Source organism: Aulostomus chinensis, chromosome 7 (genome assembly GCF_037954235.1).
Source record: "Aulostomus chinensis isolate RoL2024-O1b breed Wild chromosome 7, RoL_Achi_v1.0, whole genome shotgun sequence".
Lineage (NCBI taxonomy): Eukaryota > Metazoa > Chordata > Actinopteri > Syngnathiformes > Aulostomidae > Aulostomus > Aulostomus chinensis.
In genome coordinates this window covers 721994-743768 of record NC_141326.1, presented here as the reverse complement: position 1 = coordinate 743768, position 21775 = coordinate 721994, and the positions used below count along the sequence as shown (strand labels likewise).

Sequence of the window (21775 nt, the reverse complement as noted above, 5' to 3'; positions counted from 1 at the left end):
GGTTTTCTGGATTTGAAACCTTGTAAACGGAGATCTGAAAACTGGCGTTCATTTGTTGAGGAAAAAGTTCTGAAACATTAAAACTTTACTTTTTAAAGACTGAACCTTAAGTTGGAAACTGTCTTCTGAATGTTTGAGTTTGCATCGCCAACCTTTCTAACGTTCACCCCACGCTGGAGATGTCCTGTCATGTGATGGTCAGCCTTCGCACAGTTTCACACACACACTCTACTCCCCTCACAGGTGTGTGGTTTTCTGTCTCGCACACCTGTCCCACACACACGTGCTCTGATGTCATCGTTTCCACCATCGCAGCTGAGCAGTGACTCAATAACAGGGAAGCAGCCCCGGCGGTCGTGAGCCCCGAAGGATGAGTTTATTGTTCATCAGTTTGTACAGTGACTCATCTTCAAAATGGACATGACAAAGGGTTTTTTCTGTCCTCTTGGTGGTCGCCATCCTCCTCCTCCTCCCAGGTACGTTTGAAATAAATCATAGAACTGCCATTCCCTCATTCTTCTAAAAAACAAAGAATAATCTGCACACAAAAAACGAGGCTGTTGCTGTCACTCGTTCCTCTGCAGGATATAAACGGGATGCTGCGGTCACGGAACCATCCCAAGGGTTCAGTGGGATGGTCCTGGGCTCCTGATTTCCTCCTCACACCCTCTGATCAGCACTGATCACCCCGATTGCTCTTCAAGTCGAGTTACACTGGGAAATGATGACTTGCTCTAAAGCTCATTAATTCAAACGTACAGCAAAAAAAGAACAAAATGTCTAAAACTGCATCTTTCAACAGTTTTACATGTCAAAGAAAGCAACAATTAACAACCAAACCAGGTTCTGTTAGTACAAATGGTTTAGCGGAGCTGCATTTGGTCTCCATCAGACAGGCATCCAGAGTTTGACCTTCAACAAAAGACAGAAGCGTCTGGCGTCCCAACTGAGGACCAACAGTTCCACGAGAAGAGAAGCAGACCAGGCTCGAGTCTTCCCACTGAACCAAGCTGGACCAGCAGAGTGAGAGGATGCACCGGCAACTGGGAGAAATATCAACTACAACAGTTACAGAACATCTAAGAGCAACAGATCAGAGTAGATTGGCAGTGGTTCAGAGTAGCGCAACTCAGTGGGGGGCAAAGGTCACGAGGAGCCGTGTCCCAGGCTCAAGACGTGGAGTACCAGACGACACTGACATGTTTGGAGTATCGATGAAAACCTGGAGGTCCTGAAACCTAACAGCCATTAAAAAAACATTAAAAAGGCTCACTAGAAAACAAAAAGCAAGAGGTTAAAAATGTGTATTTACATGCAACCCCCGTAACAGCTGGGGGGGGGGGGGGTATTGTTCCGGCATCACCTTGCAAAACAGTTGTTGATTTCGTCACCGCTGATTTCTTCAAGTGAGATGATTCAAATGCATGAAACAGAATTCCATAATCAGCTGTCATGTCTGGAATGTTCAAGTGGGATCTTGTTTACTACATGGGAGCACCTGCACTTGCCATCCCTGCTTCTCAATGTCAAACGAGGTCGCAGCCGATGGAGGCGGACCTGAACTACAGGTGGTGACCGCGGCGTCGAGTGCAGGAGAAAATGACCAGATTCTCTGACTGAGAGCAGCAGCAGCATCTCAGTGGCCGACTAAAGTACCTCATACTATGTCTTGATTAGGAAAACTACACTTAGAGCTGTATATTTACACGTAAAGGTGTCAGAGCTGCGAGCAGCAGAAACTCAAGAGTGAAGAAGGGAGGAGGTGAAGTCGTCCTCCTGCGGTACGATGAACTTCACACACGACTCATCCACGCTGAAGTTGTCGTCTGTGTATGTGTGAGACTCACAATCATGAGTGTGAAAGTTGATCTACAGGCTGCTTCCCTTTTGCAGCTCAACTAAAAGAAGTCAGACTTGCCTTGAAAGCACACACAGTCAAACAGATGGAGGCCGGGGGGGCAGGTTCCGTCTTAGTCCAGAGCCCCGTGTGCTTCACCGGTCCATCATGCTCAGGATCATCTCAGGGGTCAGGTCTCCGTTGGTGGCAGCAGACACAGCTTCCTCATTCACCGCCAACTCAACAGTCTCCACTTCCTCCCCGTCCATGCCCACCCCCTCCACCGTCAGAGCCACGCCCTGCTCCAGGGGTGTGGCAGCTGACACTTCGCCCTCCTCCTTCTTCACGATGATGTTCTCCACTGCTCCGGTGCTCTCGTCTTCCACCTGGATGATGGCAGCAGCTGCAGAACACAACCACAAGGAAACCATCAGGGCTTCCCCAAGAGCGACTCACCACTTCACACTTGGCATCAGCGCACCACCATGAAACAGGGATGGCGCCTTGGCAAAATCAAAATGGCTGCTGGGTCTAAACCCTCAGTGCTGTAGCAACAGGAATCAAGATTCTTTGACTGTAGCCCGTTGAGCCATGACCAAACACCACCACAGCGGACAGAAGGTCGCCGACACGCCTCCGCACCAGAGTCAGACTGACTTCCTGGTTTTCTACCACAAATCTTGTCTAAAGCGTGTTACTGAGGGACATCTGGACACAGGACACGCCCCCTGCTGTGCTGCCTGTACATGTATTAACCCCACCTGCACGTGTGCTGCTCTACATGTATGACAAACCAAAGGCTGAGCTGTGATGTGCAGCGACGGCGGGTGAACCGATGCTAACAAGTCTTTCTAAGACTTTGAAGAATTTGGCCACAACTCTTTGTCCCCTCATTTCTCATGAACCTTTCTTCACATTTCATCTTATTTCTTATCTGATCAATCACTCACCAGAAGCCGCCGTCTTGGATGCCACCCTGTCAGACTTGCCGGGCGTCAGTGGCTTGGGGGCATTCTTTGGGGGCCGACCTCTTTTCCTTTTGACTGGCGGCTCATCAGGGGCCGGAACCGGGATGGCAGCAGGGGCCTGGTCTAGTTCCAAGCTGTCTGGCTCCTCCTCTTCCTGTAGCAGTGACTCTTCCTCACCATCACCCTCCTCCTCCTCTTCCTCTGGCTCAGCATGATCATCCTCTGAATGACACAAAGAGGAATTGTGATCAAGCACCTTCCCACCCTGCGGCGTGACAGCAGCCACGAATCAATCCTCTATATCACAATAATCAGGACTGCCTGACGTCCACATCCTCACCACTGTCATCCTCATCCCTCCTGCTCCTCATCTTCCTCTTTCTTCCTCTCTTTCCCTTTTTCGGAGGTGGAGCTCCATTCTCGGCATCTTCCACTTCACCACTGCAGTTCTCAGCGTGGCGAGCCATGGTGTTCTGCAAGAACACGCAGTTAGATGTGTGTGGACACTTGGGACCTTCTACTCAGTAAGCCTGTAGTCAATGTTCTCACCCTCCGGGTGAAGGTCTTGCTACACTTGGGGCAGACGAAGGCCGTGGGGACAAAGTTGGGGTCGTGGTAACGTTTGAAGTGCATGTCAAGCAGCTGCTTCTGCCTGAAGGTTTTCTCACACTGGCTGCAGGCGTACGGTTTCTCTCCCGTGTGGGTTCGACGATGCATCACCATGTGTCGCTCCTGGCGTGAATAGCAGGGACAGAGAGCAGCACATATTCATTCAGAGATTGACAATGTCACTTGATGCATCTACACATTCACCACCCTAGTCCTGATTCAGGATCTCAACACTCCTCCAGAGGATGAACTCTCACAGCTGTCTGCTCAAACACCCCCTCAGCATCAGCGTGTTAGACTCCAGCCAGACTCTACGCAGTTTTATATCTTGGTAATAACTCCGTAGCCAACAGCTGTTGGGCCAACAGTGATTCTCTTTCCCCTCTGACACATCAGTGCAAATCCTTTTACCTCGTCTGCTGGATTTGTAAGAAGAAAAGTAGAATCATTCATGGAATAAAATCTACATTTTTGTTTCTGTTGGGTTCTTTTCTAGGATGATGATGGGAAACCTCACTCCAACGGCTGCAGTATTTTTCCATTCCCACATTTCACTCCACATGAATACAGGCGTACACACCTGGCGGCAGCAGTAGTCGCACATGTCGCATTTGAACCTCTTCTCATTCTTATGAGACTTCTGGTGCTGGATCAGAGCGTAACGCTCATGGAACACAGCGTCGCAGTAGCGGCACTTCTTCCCAGTTTCAATAAATGAGTGCTGCTTACGAAGATGGACACCTGGAGATATGCACAAGTCAAGAAAAGAAAAGTCATGAGAGGAGCAGAGGAAGGGAGAATGCAGTGCTTCCTACCATATCCTGGTCTGGTTCTGTACCACGTGAGTGAATGGTTAACAGTGCCATCAACCCTTTGAACACGTCAATCAGGGGACCCGTTTAACTGCCGCCCCACCAAAGCATGCTAGCTACCGCGACAGACGACACGTTGGAGAGGGCGATAAAGCAGTGGGTGTCAAGCTAAAGTTGTAGCTGGCGGGCACAGAAGCAACCTTCTCCACCGTCTCCACAGAGGCCTTCCGATCTCAAGAGGATTCCACAACAACACCAGTAACACTGCTGACAAGTGAAGACTCATCAGAAGTGTCCCTAAGAGACTCGTCTGCCTCAGGAACCGACGAGGAGAAGAAAAGCAGCAGAGGAAGGAGAATACAGACGCCGTCTCCCAGCTTCAGAGCAGGGACCCCAAAACTGGATCAAAGCGTCTCCCGCAGCAAAAATACTAAACCAAAGGACACAGAGGCGAGCTGGAGGCTTGAGCTGCACGACGGGGTACGATGGTTCTTGAGTCGGTGTTCTCCTACAGCAGGACAACCCTTATAAACCATCTCCAGTCGTTCATGAGACCACTGCAGCTGGAAAACAGGTCCAGTACACGACGCTGTGTCCAGTCACGCAACAACAACCACACACAGACATAAGATCATACTGGCAGTATTTGGAAGTTCACTGTGTACTTTATCACTGCACCCAGCACATATCTTTGTGAGACTTCTGACTGCGTGCTGTGCTTACCTAAGTCACTCTTGCGAGCGATGACGGTGTCACAGTGTGGGCAGTGGAATTTGGCCACATTTTCTGTGTGTTTCTGCAGAATGTGCATCTTCATGGTCCCACTCTGAGTGAAGCGGGCGTGACAGATATAACACTCGTATGGTTTCTCTCCTGGGAAGAGAATTGATCAAGTATATATGTTGGTCGCAGTGTCATCATCTCACACTGAAGCATTCCTAATCTAGCAGATTAGCAGTACAACCCTAGACAGAGTCAGCAAACAGGATCTTTCAGTCTAACACCGTTTCCCCTCTAATGGCTGAATGAATTCAGCCAGCTATTCATGGGGGTTGATGACCGCCTGTCTGTATCATGTGACTTTACTGTGTCATAGCCTTTCATACAAACATGGACTGATGACGTGTTGATACCTGCAGCCATCAGGTAAAGGTGACATATGACACTCAGACACAGTTGGAGTTTTACCTGAGTGTGTCCTCATGTGTCTCTTCAGCTTGTATGTGTCTCTGCTGGCGTAGCTGCAAAGACTGCACTGGAATGGACGTTCACCCGTGTGGGAACGAATGTGGCGCTTTAGTTTGCTCACCTTGAAGACACACGCACGCACAGTCACATATCAGGAAGGCCCAGCTGAGCTTGTGTGTAGTGAAACCTTTCATCGTGTGAACATAAAGCAGACAGAGGTGGATCTCACCTCCACACTGGCGTAGTCACACATGGAGCATTTGAAGGGTTTCTCATGTGTGTGTTTGTAGCGTCGATGGCGGACCAACTCCCCGCTAGTCACAAATGCCATATCACAGTCTGTGCACTTGTGTGGACGAGTTCCTGCAGAGGTAAACGCAACCAGATTGGTGGTCACAGTTCCCAGCTCAGCTCAACAAATGCTCTGTAGGTGTGGACTGTGTGTACCAGTGTGTGTGTTGAGATGGTTTCGCAGCAGAGTGACAGTCCTGAAAGCTCGGCCACACAGGTGACATTTGTGGGGTCTCTCATCAGTGTGACTCTTCATGTGTCTGTCCAGGTTGGAGCGGCGGGGGCACGTGTAGCTGCACAGCTCACACTGGAATGTCTTCTTCACACCTAGCGCGCGCACACACACACAAACACACACACACACACACACACACACACACGTGAAAGGTCTTGAATGACTGGGGCCTGCAGGGCAGCAGAAAACCTTTGCGGGGGTGTGACGGTCTCTGGCATCCTGGGACATCAGCACCATCGACGTGGGATCACACCAAGTGTTGGAATAATAACCAGGAGACAAGCTACGCTACGCTGGACAGGCCTGAAAAACACCACCCCCTGGACTCTGTACCCCCCCCCCCCCCCCCCCCGCAAAGATAACGTATCCATCTCTCCCCTCTCTGATCTTCACAGCTCCCCCCTTCCCTCACTGACAATGACAACCAGCTGCAGCGACACAAAGATGCCCTGTCCTGAGGAGGCCCATCCACTGATTCACATTCTCCTCCTTGGACAGCAGGTCACCGTCCTGTCATTTTTCCGAACTTAGACCTCAGAAGTACACTGACCACTACCACATTTGCCCCCCTTTAAACCAGCTGCACCTCCCTATCCTGCCAACCCTGTCTCAGTCTCCCCATCTCCTCTACAGCCCTCTCCAAACCACCACCTGCACCCAGGACCCAACCCCTGCAGCCAGTCCAGGCCTGCCTCCCTGCTCTTTCCTCACAATTGCAAGCTCCTCCACTGGCCTTTTCCCACTGTTGCTCAAACTTGGAACTGTCACCCACATTCTGAAAAATCAGGGACCAAACCAGCAGGCTTGAACCCCTAATGAACCATTGTGTCTTGTCTCGTTGTCTCCCCCAAAAACATACACAAACTTCCTCTTCCTGGTCGTCTGATGTCTGCTGCTGCGCCCAGCCGGCGGTTCCAGGACCTGCACGGCCCTCCAGAGGGACACAACTGTGCTCATAAACAATGGAACACAACGTGATGTTCATGATTCTACTGCTCATTGCTGAGGTGATTCAGCATTATGAGCCCATCTCCGCAGGTTGCTGATGGAGACTGCTTTTTAAAATCGCAGGAACGCGTCATAAAGACAAGTGCTGGTTCAGCCAGTGAAGCAGTGAAACCAGAAACCAAGCCTACAGATGGAGTCGCTGTTACTAGTAAATCAACGTCAGCATCCCCACAGCAGCACTGGCTTACCTTTCTTCTTGATCTTGGTGGGTTTAGGGGGTTTCATGTTGCCCACCACTTTCTCAGCATTGACCTCAGACAGAAGCCCCTCCTGCTGCTCCTCTTCAAAGTCGTACACACTGACATCCATGTCTTTATCTTCCTCTGCGTAACGCAGGCGGCTCTTTTTCCCCTGGACAAACAGCAGGTCATTAAGACTTCAACATCATCAGATTACTTTTTAAAAGGTCCAGTGGGCATGTTTCAGTTTTAGGGATGGGCTATGATTTATCAAAATGTTCATTATTTTTTAAAGATAAAAGCCAGAGCCAGGAACTGGCAACTGTAGCGGGTAAAACCTCAGTGACACGTTCAGTAGAAGTTCAGCTGTCCTAAAGAATTCCTACTAAAGCTCCTTTCACACTGCACCAAAAACGCGGATGAACACGGGTGTTAGGGCGCTCTGAAAGGGTCGACTCAGCATTTCGACCCGCGTCCACCGACCCTCCAAGTGACCCGGGTGTTTAGCTGCTCACCTCGGCTTTGCTCGGCTCGCCTGCAGTGAGAAAAAGGCAACCTGCGTTGTCTCAGGTTTCACGCGACCTTCCTGTCACATTCTGGTTTTGTCACTCTGCCGCCTGTCAGGCTGTCATTGTGGAAGCGCCGGGAAAAAAAATGAAAAAATAAAAATCAGGCTGGGCTGTGAGAGCTGCTCACTCTTGTCTCAGTAAAGTTTGGGCCTCTGCCATGAGATCAGTCTCCTGTTGATGTCCCGAGACGCCACTCCACTCCTTTTGTTCTGACAGTTCCATGTGGATGATCTCAGGTGAGTTCATCTCTGCTGGGGAACGCCCACCAACCAGGAACCCTGACGTGAACTGAGCAGGCACCACCGTGTTCATAAACAACTTGTACCGCCATCTTGCATCCTTTTATTGATCATGGCAGCGCACTGGCAAGATCCTGAAGTCTGCGAGCTGCTCGCCATCCACGGTGAAGAGGAGATCTGGCGGCAGATTTCTAGAACCGTACGGGACACAGATTTATGGGAACATCACCGGCATTTTGAGGGAGTGCGGGTTTGACTGGACCACCAGGCAGGACATCAACAAGCTGAAGGCCCTTAAAAAAACATTCTTCTTAATAAACGACAGGATGAACAGGAGGCATGGGGCGGTCTGAGTGGCCTTAGGACAACATTGCAACGCACGCAACGACAACGCTAACGTTCGACTCGGCGACATCCATGTTGTCATTTGTTTACCTCTCAGTGTTCCGGCGCACGTTTATGTGTAATGATGACGTTGTCAGCGCGATGACGTACGAGAGCGAAAAACACAGGCACGCAGCCTCACAGCAGGAGTTCAGACCCACGTCTGCTGGAAGCCTGAATGAGCCCTAAAGCCAAGCGGGTCCAAAAACCCGCGTTTTTCAGTGTGAAAAGGGTGTATGACAGACCACTGATGTTCTACCAGTCCATCAGCCACTGACGAGAACTTCTCCAGTACGACACACACCGACGGCACACAACCCTTTTACCTTTTTGGACTTCTTGACAATACCAGAAGGAGGCTGATAGTCTGGGTCTTTGGGCCAGGATGGGTCATCATTTGAAGGCTGAATGGGCTCATCCTCCCCTTCTTCCAGCAGCTGGTCCCCCACCTCCTCCTCCTCCTCCTCCTGGTGGGCTTCTCCTCCCTCCTCCTCCTGCTCCACTGTTTCCACCTCCCCATTAGCACCAACCTTGACTACCTAACATCAAGCACATGACAGTCACAGTTTGTGTTTAACTATGGCGTCTCTATCAACTCGCCCGAGACGCTGGTCGACTGGCTCTGCTGCCTGCTGGCTACAGACTGCTGCTGAGGCCCCGCCCAGAGCCACCACCACCCCCCATCACCAGTAGCGGAGCAACATTACGGCTGATCTGTCATCCATAACACATGTGACCATCTTTTAGGGCGCGTTTCCACAGGTTCACTTCAGCTCGTGTCGGTACGGCTCGGTACAGGTGCGTTCCAACTAGCACTGGTACCACGTCAGTGTGGGTGGACTCACCAGCCGAGAGTTCCCCGGCGTAATTTGTGTGCCATAACAACAACAATGGAGGTCGTGGAGGCGGCGTGACGCCTGCTGCTCGTCAGGGGTTTTTTCTTCAACTAAACGTGAGGGAGGACAGACAGGCGAGGCTTCACGTGGTGAAACAGAACCCCCAAGAAAAGAATAAGAGACTTCACCGAGCCATGACCAGGATTCCACCGAGGCCAGGATGATAGGAAGTAGACGATGTGACGGGTAAGTTACCCAATCAGAGCCCCGCTATGTGGTTACCTCACATGTTAGTCCCTGCTCGGCTCGCTTGGAACCCCAGCAGAGCAGGGACCACAATGGTAAGGGTTAGTACCGTGTTGGGGCCAGTGGAACGTGGCCAAACCGACCTGAGCCACAGTGAACCAGTGGAAACGCGCTCTAACTCTCTGCAAAAACATGCTTATCATACTGGTATGCTAACACTAGATTAGCTAGCTACCTTCATACCTTGTTATTAGCTCAGCCGAAGCTAACGTATCATGAGTATCTTAATGTTAGCTCACTCTGCCTAGAAACCTTAATCATGATGGGCACTGAATTGAGTGTAAGCACCATGTTAAATATTTGTTCATAGCCCAAGCGTCTGTTGAAGAAATCAGCCTTACACCTTCAAGTAGTCGCATCCGTACAAAACCGCTGCAGAATGAGCATAGGAAGAGTCTAGCTTCAGTCCAGCATCAACATTCATTCTTCATATCAGGAGCAGTATCAGCAATCAGTCACGTTTTTTAATGATCCCAAATCCCTTATTGGTCAGGCACCAGTGCGCCAAGCAACGCTCTGCTCTGAGTGGTGCACTACTGGCAGAGGGGCCATCAGCCGTGACCCCCCACACCAGCTCCTACACCAGCAAACTCATCAGGTGACGTGCTGGTGAACCAATCCCCTGCAGGGGAGGTCTGCGGGATTTGTCGAGATAAACATGTGATTTTTACATATAAACAAGCATTTTGGTGAAAAGAAAAGAAAAAGACATTTGTGTTAGACAAAAGCGCTTGCTGCAACCAGTGCTCCTAGTTGCATCGGTGCAACTCCAGACAGGTGTCAGCTTTAGAGGTTTCGCTCCTCTTTCCAAGTAGGGTAACACAGGAACAGTCAAGTTACTTTACTAAGTAATTTTACTAGAGTATTGACGTAGGGCTTTAAAAGCAGGATTTTTCCTTTGGGGATATAGGTATGTAAGTAATGTTGTTACTGAAGAAAAAGATTTGAGCACTTTTTCATGACTGCATGTCAGAGTATCTGATGTGTCACCAAATACGGTGTAACACATCACAAGTACCACAGCTCACTTTGTCAAATTCCATTGAGTTACTACCATCGCCCATTGCACCGGAGCACCGTTGGGTCTAGTTTTGTTACCGTCACTATTAACGATTGACGTTACTATGGAATAACAAAGCGGATGCAGCGGGAGTCAGCCTGGACCCAACAACAGGATCCTAAACTGGTCCTCAGGGGCTCACTTCGCTGGCATCCATTGCTCTCTGATCCAGGGTGAAGACAAAGCATCTGGATTCGCCCAAACACTCAGTCTCACTCCTACCATGTCTCACATCTATGGGCACTGCCCCTGCCCCTGAAAACAAAATCCTCGGATCTACACGATTCACGTGAATGACACAATCTTATTAAAGTGGTGCATCTCACTGAAAAGCATCTAGTTTTCAGGTATGTGGTCGAACCACGTACCTGAAAGCCCTCCGGTAGAGGCAGTGTGTGGCAGATGACTGGATCTCCATCTTTTGGCATAGCAGTGGTGTCCACATAGGCGCCCTGCTGCAGTGCCTCCACAGTGGTGGCAGAAACAGGCACCTGGACCAGCTGGAGCTCCCCCAGATCCAGAGCTGCCTGCTCCTCCATGTTTACCACCTGAGCGCAGAAACAGAGATGAGGTCAACGCACATGCAGGCAGGCTACGCAGACATACATACAATAAATGATGTCACACAGAGAACAAAGGGCACTGACCTGTAAAGTAATGATCTGGGTCTGGTCCACTGTTGTTACAGTTGCTTGGTGAGCAGCACCTGCGACCCCTCCAACCACACCCACAGTGGCTGAAGAACCACCCACTGCAGCATCAATCACCTGCAGATCAGTTTCAGTTACTGGTTTGTTCTGGAGGTTGTAGGCGGCCTAACACAAACTGTCAGGCACGTCAAATTAAAGATTCTTGACAGGTGGTGCGTGCACCCTGCATCGGTGGCAGACAAGGCTGCTGACAAGTCTAAACATTGAGCTCACCTCTGTCTTCATCTGCAGCAGGGTGGGATCCAGTGAGTTCATCACCATCATCTCGACTCCTGGTCCACCTTCCACACCAACACCAGCTTCCATCAGCTGCTGCTGGGCCTGGGTGGCTCCTACCAACCCTTCCCCGTGTCCTGAAATACAGCATTGATGGGGAGTAAAACACAGACCGCTCTGTCAGAAATTTGGTACCATTGAGTTCTCCAGTAGCAAGCACGCTGGTGAGGCCAGCACACAAAGCTACTGGGATTCCAGAGCCCAGTTTGAGGAGAAGAAGCAGCTCCACTTCAGTAAAAATCAGTGCTGTCTAGTTTTTATCGGAGTCATGTCAAGCAGGACAAGAATCAGACAAAGAGGGGACTTGACAACGGGTTGGCTTCGTTTACGCTGCAAGTTTGCTATTTTTGGTTTGAACTTCAGCAGCTGATCTCATGAGAAACTAGCATGTTTCTACACTGCAACCAGAAGGGGGTGGGCGATGGAGCAGATTTTAAGATTTGGTAAACTGAGGAGGAAAAGCAGAAGCCAATGAGTGCTTGAAAGACGGTTATCAATCAATTTAGGTTTCGCTCTCAAACGTGCAGTTCAGTTGATCCTCCTGCTACTCATCCGCCATCTTCCAAGCTCACTCCAAGCCCTGCTGCGTGGCACAGATCAACACATCTTGGGTACTACCATCATCTGATAGTTGTACCCACTGCTGAGGACCAGCTGGATCAGTCGCGACAAGGAGAGTCCATATGTGACATCATCACTGGGTTGTGTTCTAACTATACTTCCACATTTTTCTGTGTTCGAGCTCCTTAACACTCCAAAATAAGAACCACCAACCCAACATCAGTGCAGTGCTGCTGCCAATGCACCGTTACATGAGCCTGCTCTCTTCCCGTGTTCCCTCATGCGAGACAGCAACAATTTGAAGAGCATTCATGGCTTCCTCCTCCTCTCTGCACAGGAAGCCTTGCTTTGAGACGAGTGAGGGTATTAAATGGGAACCTTGTTCAAGGACAACTCCAGCTTGTCCCTCCACCACACCCCCGGCTTCAGCAGCTTGTTGGAGGAGGTCAGCCACCATGGCATCCTGGCTGTGGACAGCCTGTATTGAGGGGAAATCTTTGGTGGGGACCTCTACCACCCCCACATCCTCTGATGGTCCTCTGTCCATGGTGGGCAGGAACTGGAATATGAAGCAGAAAAAACATTGTTATCTAGCAGTGCGTCACATCTCCACCTCACCAGAACCAGGAATTAGAACACACTGGGACCAAGTCAGGGCCCGAGTTGTTACTCTCCGATACCTGGAGTACCACAAACATCGATGGCACCAACGACAAGCAGATGTCTGCTTGTGGATTTGTGAAGATAAAAACAAACTGAGAGGCGCTGCAGCCTGCAGCAGGACTTCGCCAGCGTTCTGAAGGGTGCATGAGAAAGCAACACTGTGCGGTAAAGCAGGTGACACAGCCGACACACACCTGCAAGCGCTAAAACTCCTCAACTCCAACTGTATGCTTAAAGTGATGGAGTCGCCTCTAACGGTTCACGCCAAAACTCGCCATGTCTGCAGCTGCAGGAACTGCAGGTCTGAATGGAGCTCTGCCCTCTGAGTCCCCGATGCACGGATGTGCTCATATCTGTCCTCCACGCTGTTACCTTGCCATCGGATCACCCAGAGCATCAGAACTACAAACCCAAACACTTTCCCACTGTGATAGAGGGCGCTACTGCGTATTGTTTTAAAGAGCGCTGCATATTCAAGTCCAAAAACAAGGGTAGAAGGTCTGGAGCCTCATTTATAGAACTGGGCTGCGTCTGAATTGCCAAGTGCCAGCCTACGTCCTCCTGCTACGTCCTCCTGCTACGTCCTCCTGCTACGTCCTCCCGCTACGTCCTCCTCCTATGACCTAAACACAGCAGCACCATTCAGACACCCTAGTAGATTGGTGGTGAAGCACGACCTCTGCTGGCAGAGCACAGATACCGCAAACAGGTAGACAGCACCAATGAAAGCCCCACCTGCTGGCCTGACTGTGGTACTGCACTCCACTCTGAGCACCTTTCACTCGTTCTCTATTATTAAGCACATTAACGCACCTTTAGTCATCAACGACTATAAATGTTGGTGTTCATCAGAATGGGAGACTGTTGGTGGCGCTAACTTGGCTTGCGGGTCCACAAGTTTTTAGGGGACGAAGAAGAAGTCCGCGGTGCATTGTGGGCCATAGGTTGCTCCGTAGGATGCACCTGAACCGACCTACAATGTGGGCGTGTTTAGGCTGGAATTTAGGTTGAGAAGTAGGTCGCTACTCACGCCAGTTGTGGTTTGGGACAGCCTACGACCTGCTCTGAGACCTGCCATCAGACCTACTTGGCCATTCAGACACAGGGCTGGTCTAAGGAAAGTGACCTTGCACGGCGTCCAGATGACATCACACACAAGTTGCACGTGCACAAAAAATATATTTATAAAGTATTCTAGTTTAGTGAATTAGAACAGTTCATTAATTATTTGTATTTATTTATGCAACCGTGTGCATATTTGTCCCAACTGCTGTCTACCTGGAAGTGTGTGAAGAGACTCCACCTCACATCCACCCGGACACGCCCACACTCCACCTTAACTGGGTGTGGAGCAGCTGGTGAAAACTGAGTGAATGAGTCAGCTGATCACAGGCTCCTCACATGACTCACAGCAACAACTGCAGGAAGCACCAGCACGGGGATCCTGCATCAGTGTACAAGCGTGTCACTACAGCAGACTGATGACATCACAGCGTGAAAACATGATCAATCATTCAAAAACAAAGACCAAATTCATCATTATGCTTGAGAATCTTCTCTTTTCCAAAAACGTCTTTGTCAGCTTTTTGTATGAAAATGAGTTTTGGATCAAACCAACCCTCATTCCAGCGGCGATGGGATTACAAACAATATTTTCAGATCTTTGTCTTGATATCTTCACTTTGTTCTCCCCCCAAATTAAAGCCTGAAATATTCTGGGGGTCTTGAAGGTTGAGTGCCGTGCTGGTGGGGCAGGGAGCTCCATTCTCACTCCACAAACTCCTACATGATTCCAAGGGCAAGCAGGTTCACCAGGACCCTCAAACGTTCTCCTGTCAGTCCAAATCAAATCACTCTCACTAATTTATTGATTCATTTTCAATCAATAAACCCAAAGCAAACACAAAATATTTTATTCATATTTCAGAACATCTTGTCTCACATAAATCAGAAACTGCACAGCAGAGCATCTTCACACGGCCGGTGCTGAGTTCCACAGGTGCCTCCAGGAGCGACCCGGGACCGCGTGGGTCCATCAGGAGCATCTCCTCCTCCTGCAGGGCTGAACTCTGAGCGGTGCCGGGGGTCTGGAGGAGACCCTCGGCAACACAGCAGGCGAAGGAGATGCTGACGTCAGTGACACTCAACCACCTGCACTACTCGCAGAGAAACACGCCGCCACGTATCGGGACCGTGCCGCAAACGGCGGCTCGAGGCCTCGCTGCCTCCGGCGCCGCGGGGCCTCGTCCGCGCCACCAGGCGCTCAGCAGAGAGGCCGTCGCCTCCTGCGGCGGTGTCTGAGCGGCTCTCGGAGCAGGGTCGTAGAAGGAGCTCTGCCGCAGCATCGATCCAAGGCGAGGAGCTCTGGCCGGGCTCAAACACGCGGCAAGCGGCGGAGGCGCGCAGCAGCTCCCGACCCCAGGAGCCGAGCAGCTCCGCCGGAGCGAGGCAGGATCCGGGCTCAGGGACGTGCAGACCGCCGACGGTGACTCTGACACGAGGCCTCGGCGTCTGCCTCGTTGTCCGGAGAACCGTAAAACTCGATACATACAGACAGAGTACGGTCAGGAACGAACCCGGGACGAACCGAGCCACCCGGATGGTCAAAGCGAGGACGTTTAGCAACCGAAGGGCGTTGGTGGGGGACGGGGCCTGGTTTCCCTGCCCGCCCGCCACCCCGTATCGGGGTGATTAATGTTCCCTCCCGGGGCTCCGACTCTTAGATTATATAACCCCATACCGCTGGGCGCGGGATGCGGCGGAGCAGAAGGGTCCGGCCACGCGGCGAGCGCCCGGGCTACCGACGTTAGCCGCCACCGGCAGCTGGCGGCGGCGCGCCGAACCGCCAGTTTCCATGTCGTCAAGGCTGCAAAGACGGGAAACAAAGAAGCGAGAAAATGGACGCCTCGGCCTAAACTCTCCCCGCAGCCGCCCGACTGTTCCTGACGGATCCTCCGAGGAAGTTCCACGGACGCGAAATGGAGCGCGTCCGCTTTGGAAATCTTTGAACTGCGGCGTTTTAAACGCATTTTGACGGGTTTTCAACAACGATAGAGGGAGACAAACACTCCCCGACGCGCTGCCCGGACCCAGAGCCCCATCGTGACACCTAGAGGCCGATCAAAGATCCTGCAAACTCCCCCTGATCAGAAAAGTAGTGATACTTCACCTGCTTTTACGGCGTTATTCGTCCCTTTCAGCTGAGTGGAGCGCTCCGGGTCTGGCTGACAAACTTTGGCCGGCCGGACAGAAACGCGGGCTTCTTCGCAGTTTGTTTTAATCCCTCTCCCGCATTAGCAGAGTAGCTGCGGCCACAAAATGGCAGTTGGGAGCTCAGTGCGCCTGTGCGGCCGCTGGGGGGTGGTGTCGAAGCTGCTGCTACTCCCTGATTGGCCAGGAGGGGCGCCCGCTGGAACACATGTAAGCCCATTCATCACCCCGCGCGATGCACACATGAGCTATTGTCAGGAAAATAATAATAATATGATATTTACGATAAAAGCGGGGCAATAATACGATAATACGATGATGATACTATAATAATAAAGCAATAATAATACGATAATACGATGATGATACTATAATAATAAAGCAATAATAATATAATAATACGATAATAATATGATGATACTATAATAATAAAGCAATAATAATATAATAATACGATGATGATACTATAATAATAAAGCAATAATAATATAATAATACGATGATAATATAAAGGCGTCAGAGGACAGAATGAATCAAATACTCAGATGTGATAAATAGAATACTTGAAGTTATATCTGTTAGGTACTTGGTAACTGAGTACACCTCTTTCTTTTCTAGTCGTTCATTTCCTGACACGTGTGTGTGTGTGTGTTCACGAATGAAGGCGTGAATAGAACCCTCTGTGTACCACTGGACGTGTGTTGGATGTCCAGTCTGTCAGTTCTTGGGAATGAAAGCAGGGCTGCCCTCAATCATGCGCCCAGGTTTTCATGCACACCTTAAACGCTGCTCATTTACTTGTCCTGGTTTTAATTGATGCCAGAGGAAATGTTGGAAACTAATAAACTTCAATCTAAATTGCATTTGTGAGCAAATTTAAAAGATTTGATCTCTGAGCTGGACTTCTTATGATGGGGAGAAACGTGGGCGGTCACGGGTTCCCCTGGTTCACGCTCAGTGATTGGAGGACGCGTGAGTGTTCCAGGTCTCGCTGGCCAGACTGCAGATTCATCGAAACATCTGAGTACTAACCCTTTGACTTCTTCCTCATACTACAGCTCCAGTAGTAACTATATTTGATGTACACAAGAAACACATTTGAACCTTTTATCTTCAGTTTCCTAGCAGCCATGCGTTCACCCTGACAGCTGACTCAGAGATTGTTGCCTTCGACTGAATACGGCTTGAAATTCAAATGTCAGTTGAGATGAGTTCCTTAGATTTGTCTGCATAATCCAAATTACTGGGGTGGACATCCTAGACCCACTCCTCATTCCAGCCCAGTACAGTTCCTGGTGGGACCCCTGTGTCATCAGGCCTGAATTGCCGCTCACCTGACGCACCTGGGGTCTCTGTACCTGTGGAGGCGCTCTGACCGGGGCTGCTGGGTCGGCTGTCACTGGAGAGCTTGTAGTTTATCCTAGACTGTGTTTGTCAGGGCAGTAATATTTGATTTATTGGACAGTTAATTTCTACTGTTTTGGTCCCTCCCAATGTCCAGAGAGAAGCAGCAGCCTGTGGGGGACAGACGCCACGTTCTTCCTCTGTCCTATTACGAAGCATTCGACTCAGTTGTTGTACCAAATGTCTTTTTTACTCAATGTTTTCTTTTTCCAAAAAAGCAGCAAACTTTACGAGACAAAATCAAATTAACCATCCAGTTTAATTACAAGATGTACAGTGGGGGAGGGGCAAACTGCAGCACCACTCCTCTTAAACGATTCTGTTCATTCTCATTCGTCTTATTTGTACGGAACCACAGGTTGATGTCTTCAGACTGGCGAGAGAGAAACGTCCCCCCGGCTTTGGTCCCACATCTTTCTAGAATTCATCTTTCTGTTGTTAATCAAATCAGTTCTTTGCTTCAGTCCAGGAAGATCTAAAACTTTTAAAAACTCACGTTTCCATTGAGAAAGAATTTGGCTTCCATTTCTTATACTTTTTCAAAATCATTCTTTTAGGCGCCACAAAACCTCCGCCTGCTGTTTTTCCTTCTTCGGAGCAAAGCTGCACAGCTGCACACCAGAGTACAAAGAGAGTTTTATTCCCTCGTCCTCTGCGCACCTGTGGCATCTCGTGTCAGCGCCACGTCAGAATGAAACCATTTTTAACTCTTGAGCTGTGCTCATGTGCGACCTTCTCTCTTCCCGTCTTCCTCTGCCAGCCAAGTGGTGCCGGCCTCTGGCCCGTGTGCAGGCGTGCGGTCTACCTGCCCCTGCTGGCTCCACCCACACACGAATGAGCAGAACCCAGATTCCCCTTTGCTAGAACAGCAATCATGGAGGTTTGTGGGAGCTGTTCTAGCAAACTAGAGGAACAAATCCTCCCTGGAGGCTCAAGTATATCTGATGGTGGTGCCGATTGGTTGTTGTGGTGCACAGCTGAGTGGGGCGTCACCGTCAGAACTGCTCCAGCAAGGAATTGTGGGAAGGCATCGTCTCCTCTCCTGGCAGGAGGATGCTCAGGTGTATCGATGCTATAAGAGCTAGCGTAGGAAGCTGGAGATCTTCCTGAGAGTTCTGGAGAGGTCCAGCACCTCCCATCATGGCCTCCACAGAAATACGTCAGGGTTCTGTGACTCAGAGGCATCGTTCCTCACCAGACTGGACCGTCCCTCTCTGACGACGCCCCTCTCCCATGCAGTAACATCACAACTCATATTTAGGTTCCCTGTGCGTGACCTGCTGCTGTCAGGGATGAATACTTCTACCATTCGGGGAGGCGGGGACACGAGGACGACCGATGTCTGGAGAGTTCAGAACGCCTCAGGAGAAAAAACCTCAGTTGTTTGATTTCATAAATCTAACTTTATTTTGAGAAGTGACTCTCAGAACTCAGCATATAAGAGTAGAAAACAAGAGTATATCCATACAGTTGCAATCTCATCTGGAAAGATGGTTTTCATTTTTACATTTTTCAGTTACTGATTTTTTCCTTAACAATCCTGTAGGCTGCGTGTCACCAAGAACATACATGTTACATGATGCATCAGAGTCAGCCATCGTCAGTGAGGAGGGTTGGCACATGGAGGCCTGCTGACTGCAGACTGAAGCTGCGCCCACCGGACACGGACGTGGCCTCGTAAGAAGATGCTGGTCCGGATGCCGATGAAGTTCAATAACGATCAGTGTCTACGTTGCTATGGTGCGTGAGCAGGAACACGTATGTTAACCGAGGATAATATGGTGCACTATGAAGGGACTGAGGTCACGCTTCAATATTCCGCAGGCAGACAGGCGGTTTGGCCACAGCTCGCAGAGAAACACCGAGGCTTTTTAAAGATGGGGCCTGAATGACCACAGGTGCCTGCTGGACATTTCGACAAGCGTAGAATCAACGTGACGCTCACGGCTGGTTTTGGTGAGCCAGCCTGTCTGCTTTCAGTTTTGGTTCCAACACCGGACATCAGAGGTTTCCTGAACTTACAGGAGCTCGTCCAGCGGACTCAAAGGTAGCAGCGTTCCACCAGTGGCTTCACGGGTGTGAAGAGGTACAATTCAAATGTAAAATACTACGATTTAGAAAGAAAAACATATTCAAATAATCTCCCCTATATATTTATGAGTTGTCATCATCCAATTAAAATACACAAGAAACATGAAGAGATCTGGAAAGACAGAGGTCGGAGTCCCACCGCAACGCTTCAGTGGTCTTCTTTGGGAAGTAAAATGTATTTCTGGAATATAGTAGTACTTTCAGTAGAAAAACTGTAATGAACATAGTAAAGATTGTGTACTGTCACGTGCAGTCCATAGCAAAAAACAGTGGTGTGGTCCTCCTTGTATTTGGATGCAGTCCTACAGAGACAAATGAAAACACGAGAAATCCTGAATCATTGAAGTGAAGACTGATCCTGGACCTGCGTGAGCCAGTCTCTGCCTGCTGGCGCTTCCTGTTCTTAGTCAATAGCTGCCAGCCTGAACAGCAGAAAGTGGCGTCCATCAAATGAATGAACTTTCATTATATAGTAAATAAAATGCATCTCATAATAGAAAATATACATTTACACATTTAGACTGCGAACTGACAATCAAATAACTTTGAATTCCAGTGACAATGCAAGGTTTGTATTTTCATCAACAATCGGATCTCCAATCACAGGAGAGTGACGGTCAGAGGCGACAGAAACACGGCGCTCACGTCTTTATGATCCTCAGCCGCATTTTCACAGTTAATAAACCAGCGATTGCAGGAACCCTGAGCCCCCGTGAGCAGCTGGCTCCTTGTTATGGAATTGGCTCATGAAGAAGATGAACATGTCAATCATTCGTTCGCCTCTGGAGCTGCGACTGACCTGCCAACATCAGCGCTACCTCAAGGGTGGGACTCTCAGAGATGTAGTTTGGCTGCCAGTGAGATGATGGATGGAACAGATTTAGTAGTAGTAGTAGTAGTAGTAGTAGTAGTAGTAGTATAGTAGTCTAGATGGGGCAGGATGTGATCGCACTAAGCTATGACCCAGGTTTGCTGGGACTGAAAGAAACCCTTTCCACAAAGTCACTGATGAGGTGTCTTCTTCTGTAGAAACGCCACAGACTGAATCACCTCCAACATCTGCTTCCTGTCCTTCCTACTAAAACCCATCCAGACTATCTGCAGCTACTCAGAGCGAGCCACAGTCGTCCTCATCATCTTCATCGTCTCAGACATGTCACGCGGTCGGGACGCGGCTGACCTTCACCTACATCATCACGTAAATTCAGGCCAGTCAGCTTTCGAGTACACGTGGCAACAACACAAACAGGAAAGAGGAGCGCAGAGTAAGGAAGTGTTTTGGTTGTGTCCTGGTCTCAAGCCCGTCCCTGCTGGAACCTGAGCTGAACTTCAGTTTGAACACTCACGTATAGTTTGAGTCCTTCAGCAGCCTGGAGATCGGCTGTTGATGGACTCAGCAGCTGAGACTGGTAGCAGCTACAGCAGGTCTGTGCAGAGGCGAGGTCACATGATCTACACTCCTCCAACCAGTTGGTTTTTTTTAAGACACTCAAAGCAACAAAATGTTGACATCAAAATTACAAGGAACTGTGTTTTTGGCACAATGAACAAGAAGGTGACCTCCGGTGGTTCCTGAGGCTTCAGAAGCAGGTGTGCTGCTGCTGGGCTGTGGCGGACGTGAGGGCCGCGTGGGCCGGTGCTAGAAGGCCGTGCTCGCCATGCTTCCAGGAGCGAAGAGTCTGGGAATACCATCCCGGGACAGCTCAACGTGTCTGTGGGCCATCTTTCCCTCCTCACCTGCTCCCGCAATCAGTGGAACAGAAAACAAACCATCAGAAACCAGGAATGTGTGTGTGTGTGTGTGTGTGTGTGTGTCTAATCTCATCCTAAATGTGACTCCAGTTCTATGAGGAAGTGACGAGCTCTCTTAGGGGTGTGGTTTACCAGTCATGAGGCTCCGCTTCAGCACCTGAACAGTGTTCACACCCACGACGTGGCCCTGTAGGTCCTCCAGGGCTTGGCATGTACTACAGAACCAGAGTCCATCCTGGTTCCATCTCCTCCCTGTGACAGGGCTTTGCTGATGGTTCCTACCTAAACCAAGGCTGTCAGGGATCAGGTTCTGCCCAGCTGGGTCTGAACCCACATCTGTCCAACACCCAGAACTTAGTGGAACATGGGCTGAGCCATCATGCTGAGATGTGACAAAGTCCAGAATAGTGCCATTGAGACACAGCAGCTGAGGTCCCTGATCCCACCAGTGGAATGATGGGCCCATGGGTGGGACCAGCACAGCTTGTGTATTCAGCAGGAGGGGAGACCAGCCTCACAGAAACCCCAAACCTGAGGAGGACTGACATTGGCTGGAGGCGGCTTGGGCTGCAGTCACCTAATGACAT

The 21775-nt window shown here is 50.0% G+C and overlaps 2 protein-coding genes and 1 long non-coding RNA gene across 10 annotated transcripts in view; 1 reads left to right on the top strand and 2 right to left on the bottom strand.

Moving 5' to 3' along the window:
• Positions 1–349: 349 nt before the first annotated feature.
• ctcf (CCCTC-binding factor (zinc finger protein)) lies at positions 350–16060 on the bottom strand. Of its 2 annotated transcripts, XM_086208008.1 has the most exons (17): positions 15901–16060; positions 14010–14175; positions 12447–12627; positions 11445–11584; positions 11169–11288; positions 10890–11069; positions 8646–8858; positions 7137–7299; positions 5862–6032; positions 5644–5777; positions 5415–5535; positions 4950–5099; positions 3995–4155; positions 3355–3537; positions 3146–3278; positions 2788–3027; positions 350–2240 (listed from the first exon to the last, which is right to left on the bottom strand). In XM_086208008.1, exons 3-17 carry the CDS (start codon positions 12613–12615, stop codon positions 1993–1995), a joined length of 2526 nt encoding a protein of 841 aa, XP_086064134.1. In that variant the 5' UTR covers positions 12616–12627; positions 14010–14175; positions 15901–16060; the 3' UTR covers positions 350–1992. The 2 variants fall into 2 exon arrangements, with proteins under 2 accessions (XP_086064134.1, XP_086064133.1); XM_086208007.1 differs by lacking the exon at positions 14010–14175.
• Positions 14874–19705, top strand: LOC147258118 (uncharacterized). Its single transcript, XR_015116893.1, has 3 exons — positions 14874–16151; positions 18892–19085; positions 19170–19705. It is a non-coding gene; the product is annotated as an uncharacterized LOC147258118 (long non-coding RNA).
• Positions 19427–21775, bottom strand: part of ripor1 (RHO family interacting cell polarization regulator 1) — a 76980-nt gene continuing 74631 nt past the window's right edge. For all 7 annotated transcript variants that reach the window (XM_086208001.1, XM_086208005.1, XM_086208006.1 and 4 more), the window contains one exon: positions 19427–21173. In XM_086208001.1, coding sequence (XP_086064127.1) covers positions 21076–21173 — 98 coding nt within the window. In that variant the 3' untranslated portion in view covers positions 19427–21075. The remainder of the gene's footprint in view (positions 21174–21775) is intronic.

Excerpts from the sequence above, each read along its gene's own strand:
- ctcf (XM_086208008.1), bottom strand. The coding sequence starts at position 12,615 with ATGGACAGAGGACCATCAGAGGATGTGGGGGTGGTAGAGGTCCCCACC. Across the intron at positions 8,859-10,889 it reads CTCTACCGGAGGGCTTTCAG|GTAGTCAAGGTTGGTGCTAA; the intron begins GTACGTGGTTCG and ends GCTTGATGTTAG. Across the intron at positions 3,279-3,354 it reads GCAAGACCTTCACCCGGAGG|AACACCATGGCTCGCCACGC; the intron begins GTGAGAACATTG and ends GTGTTCTTGCAG.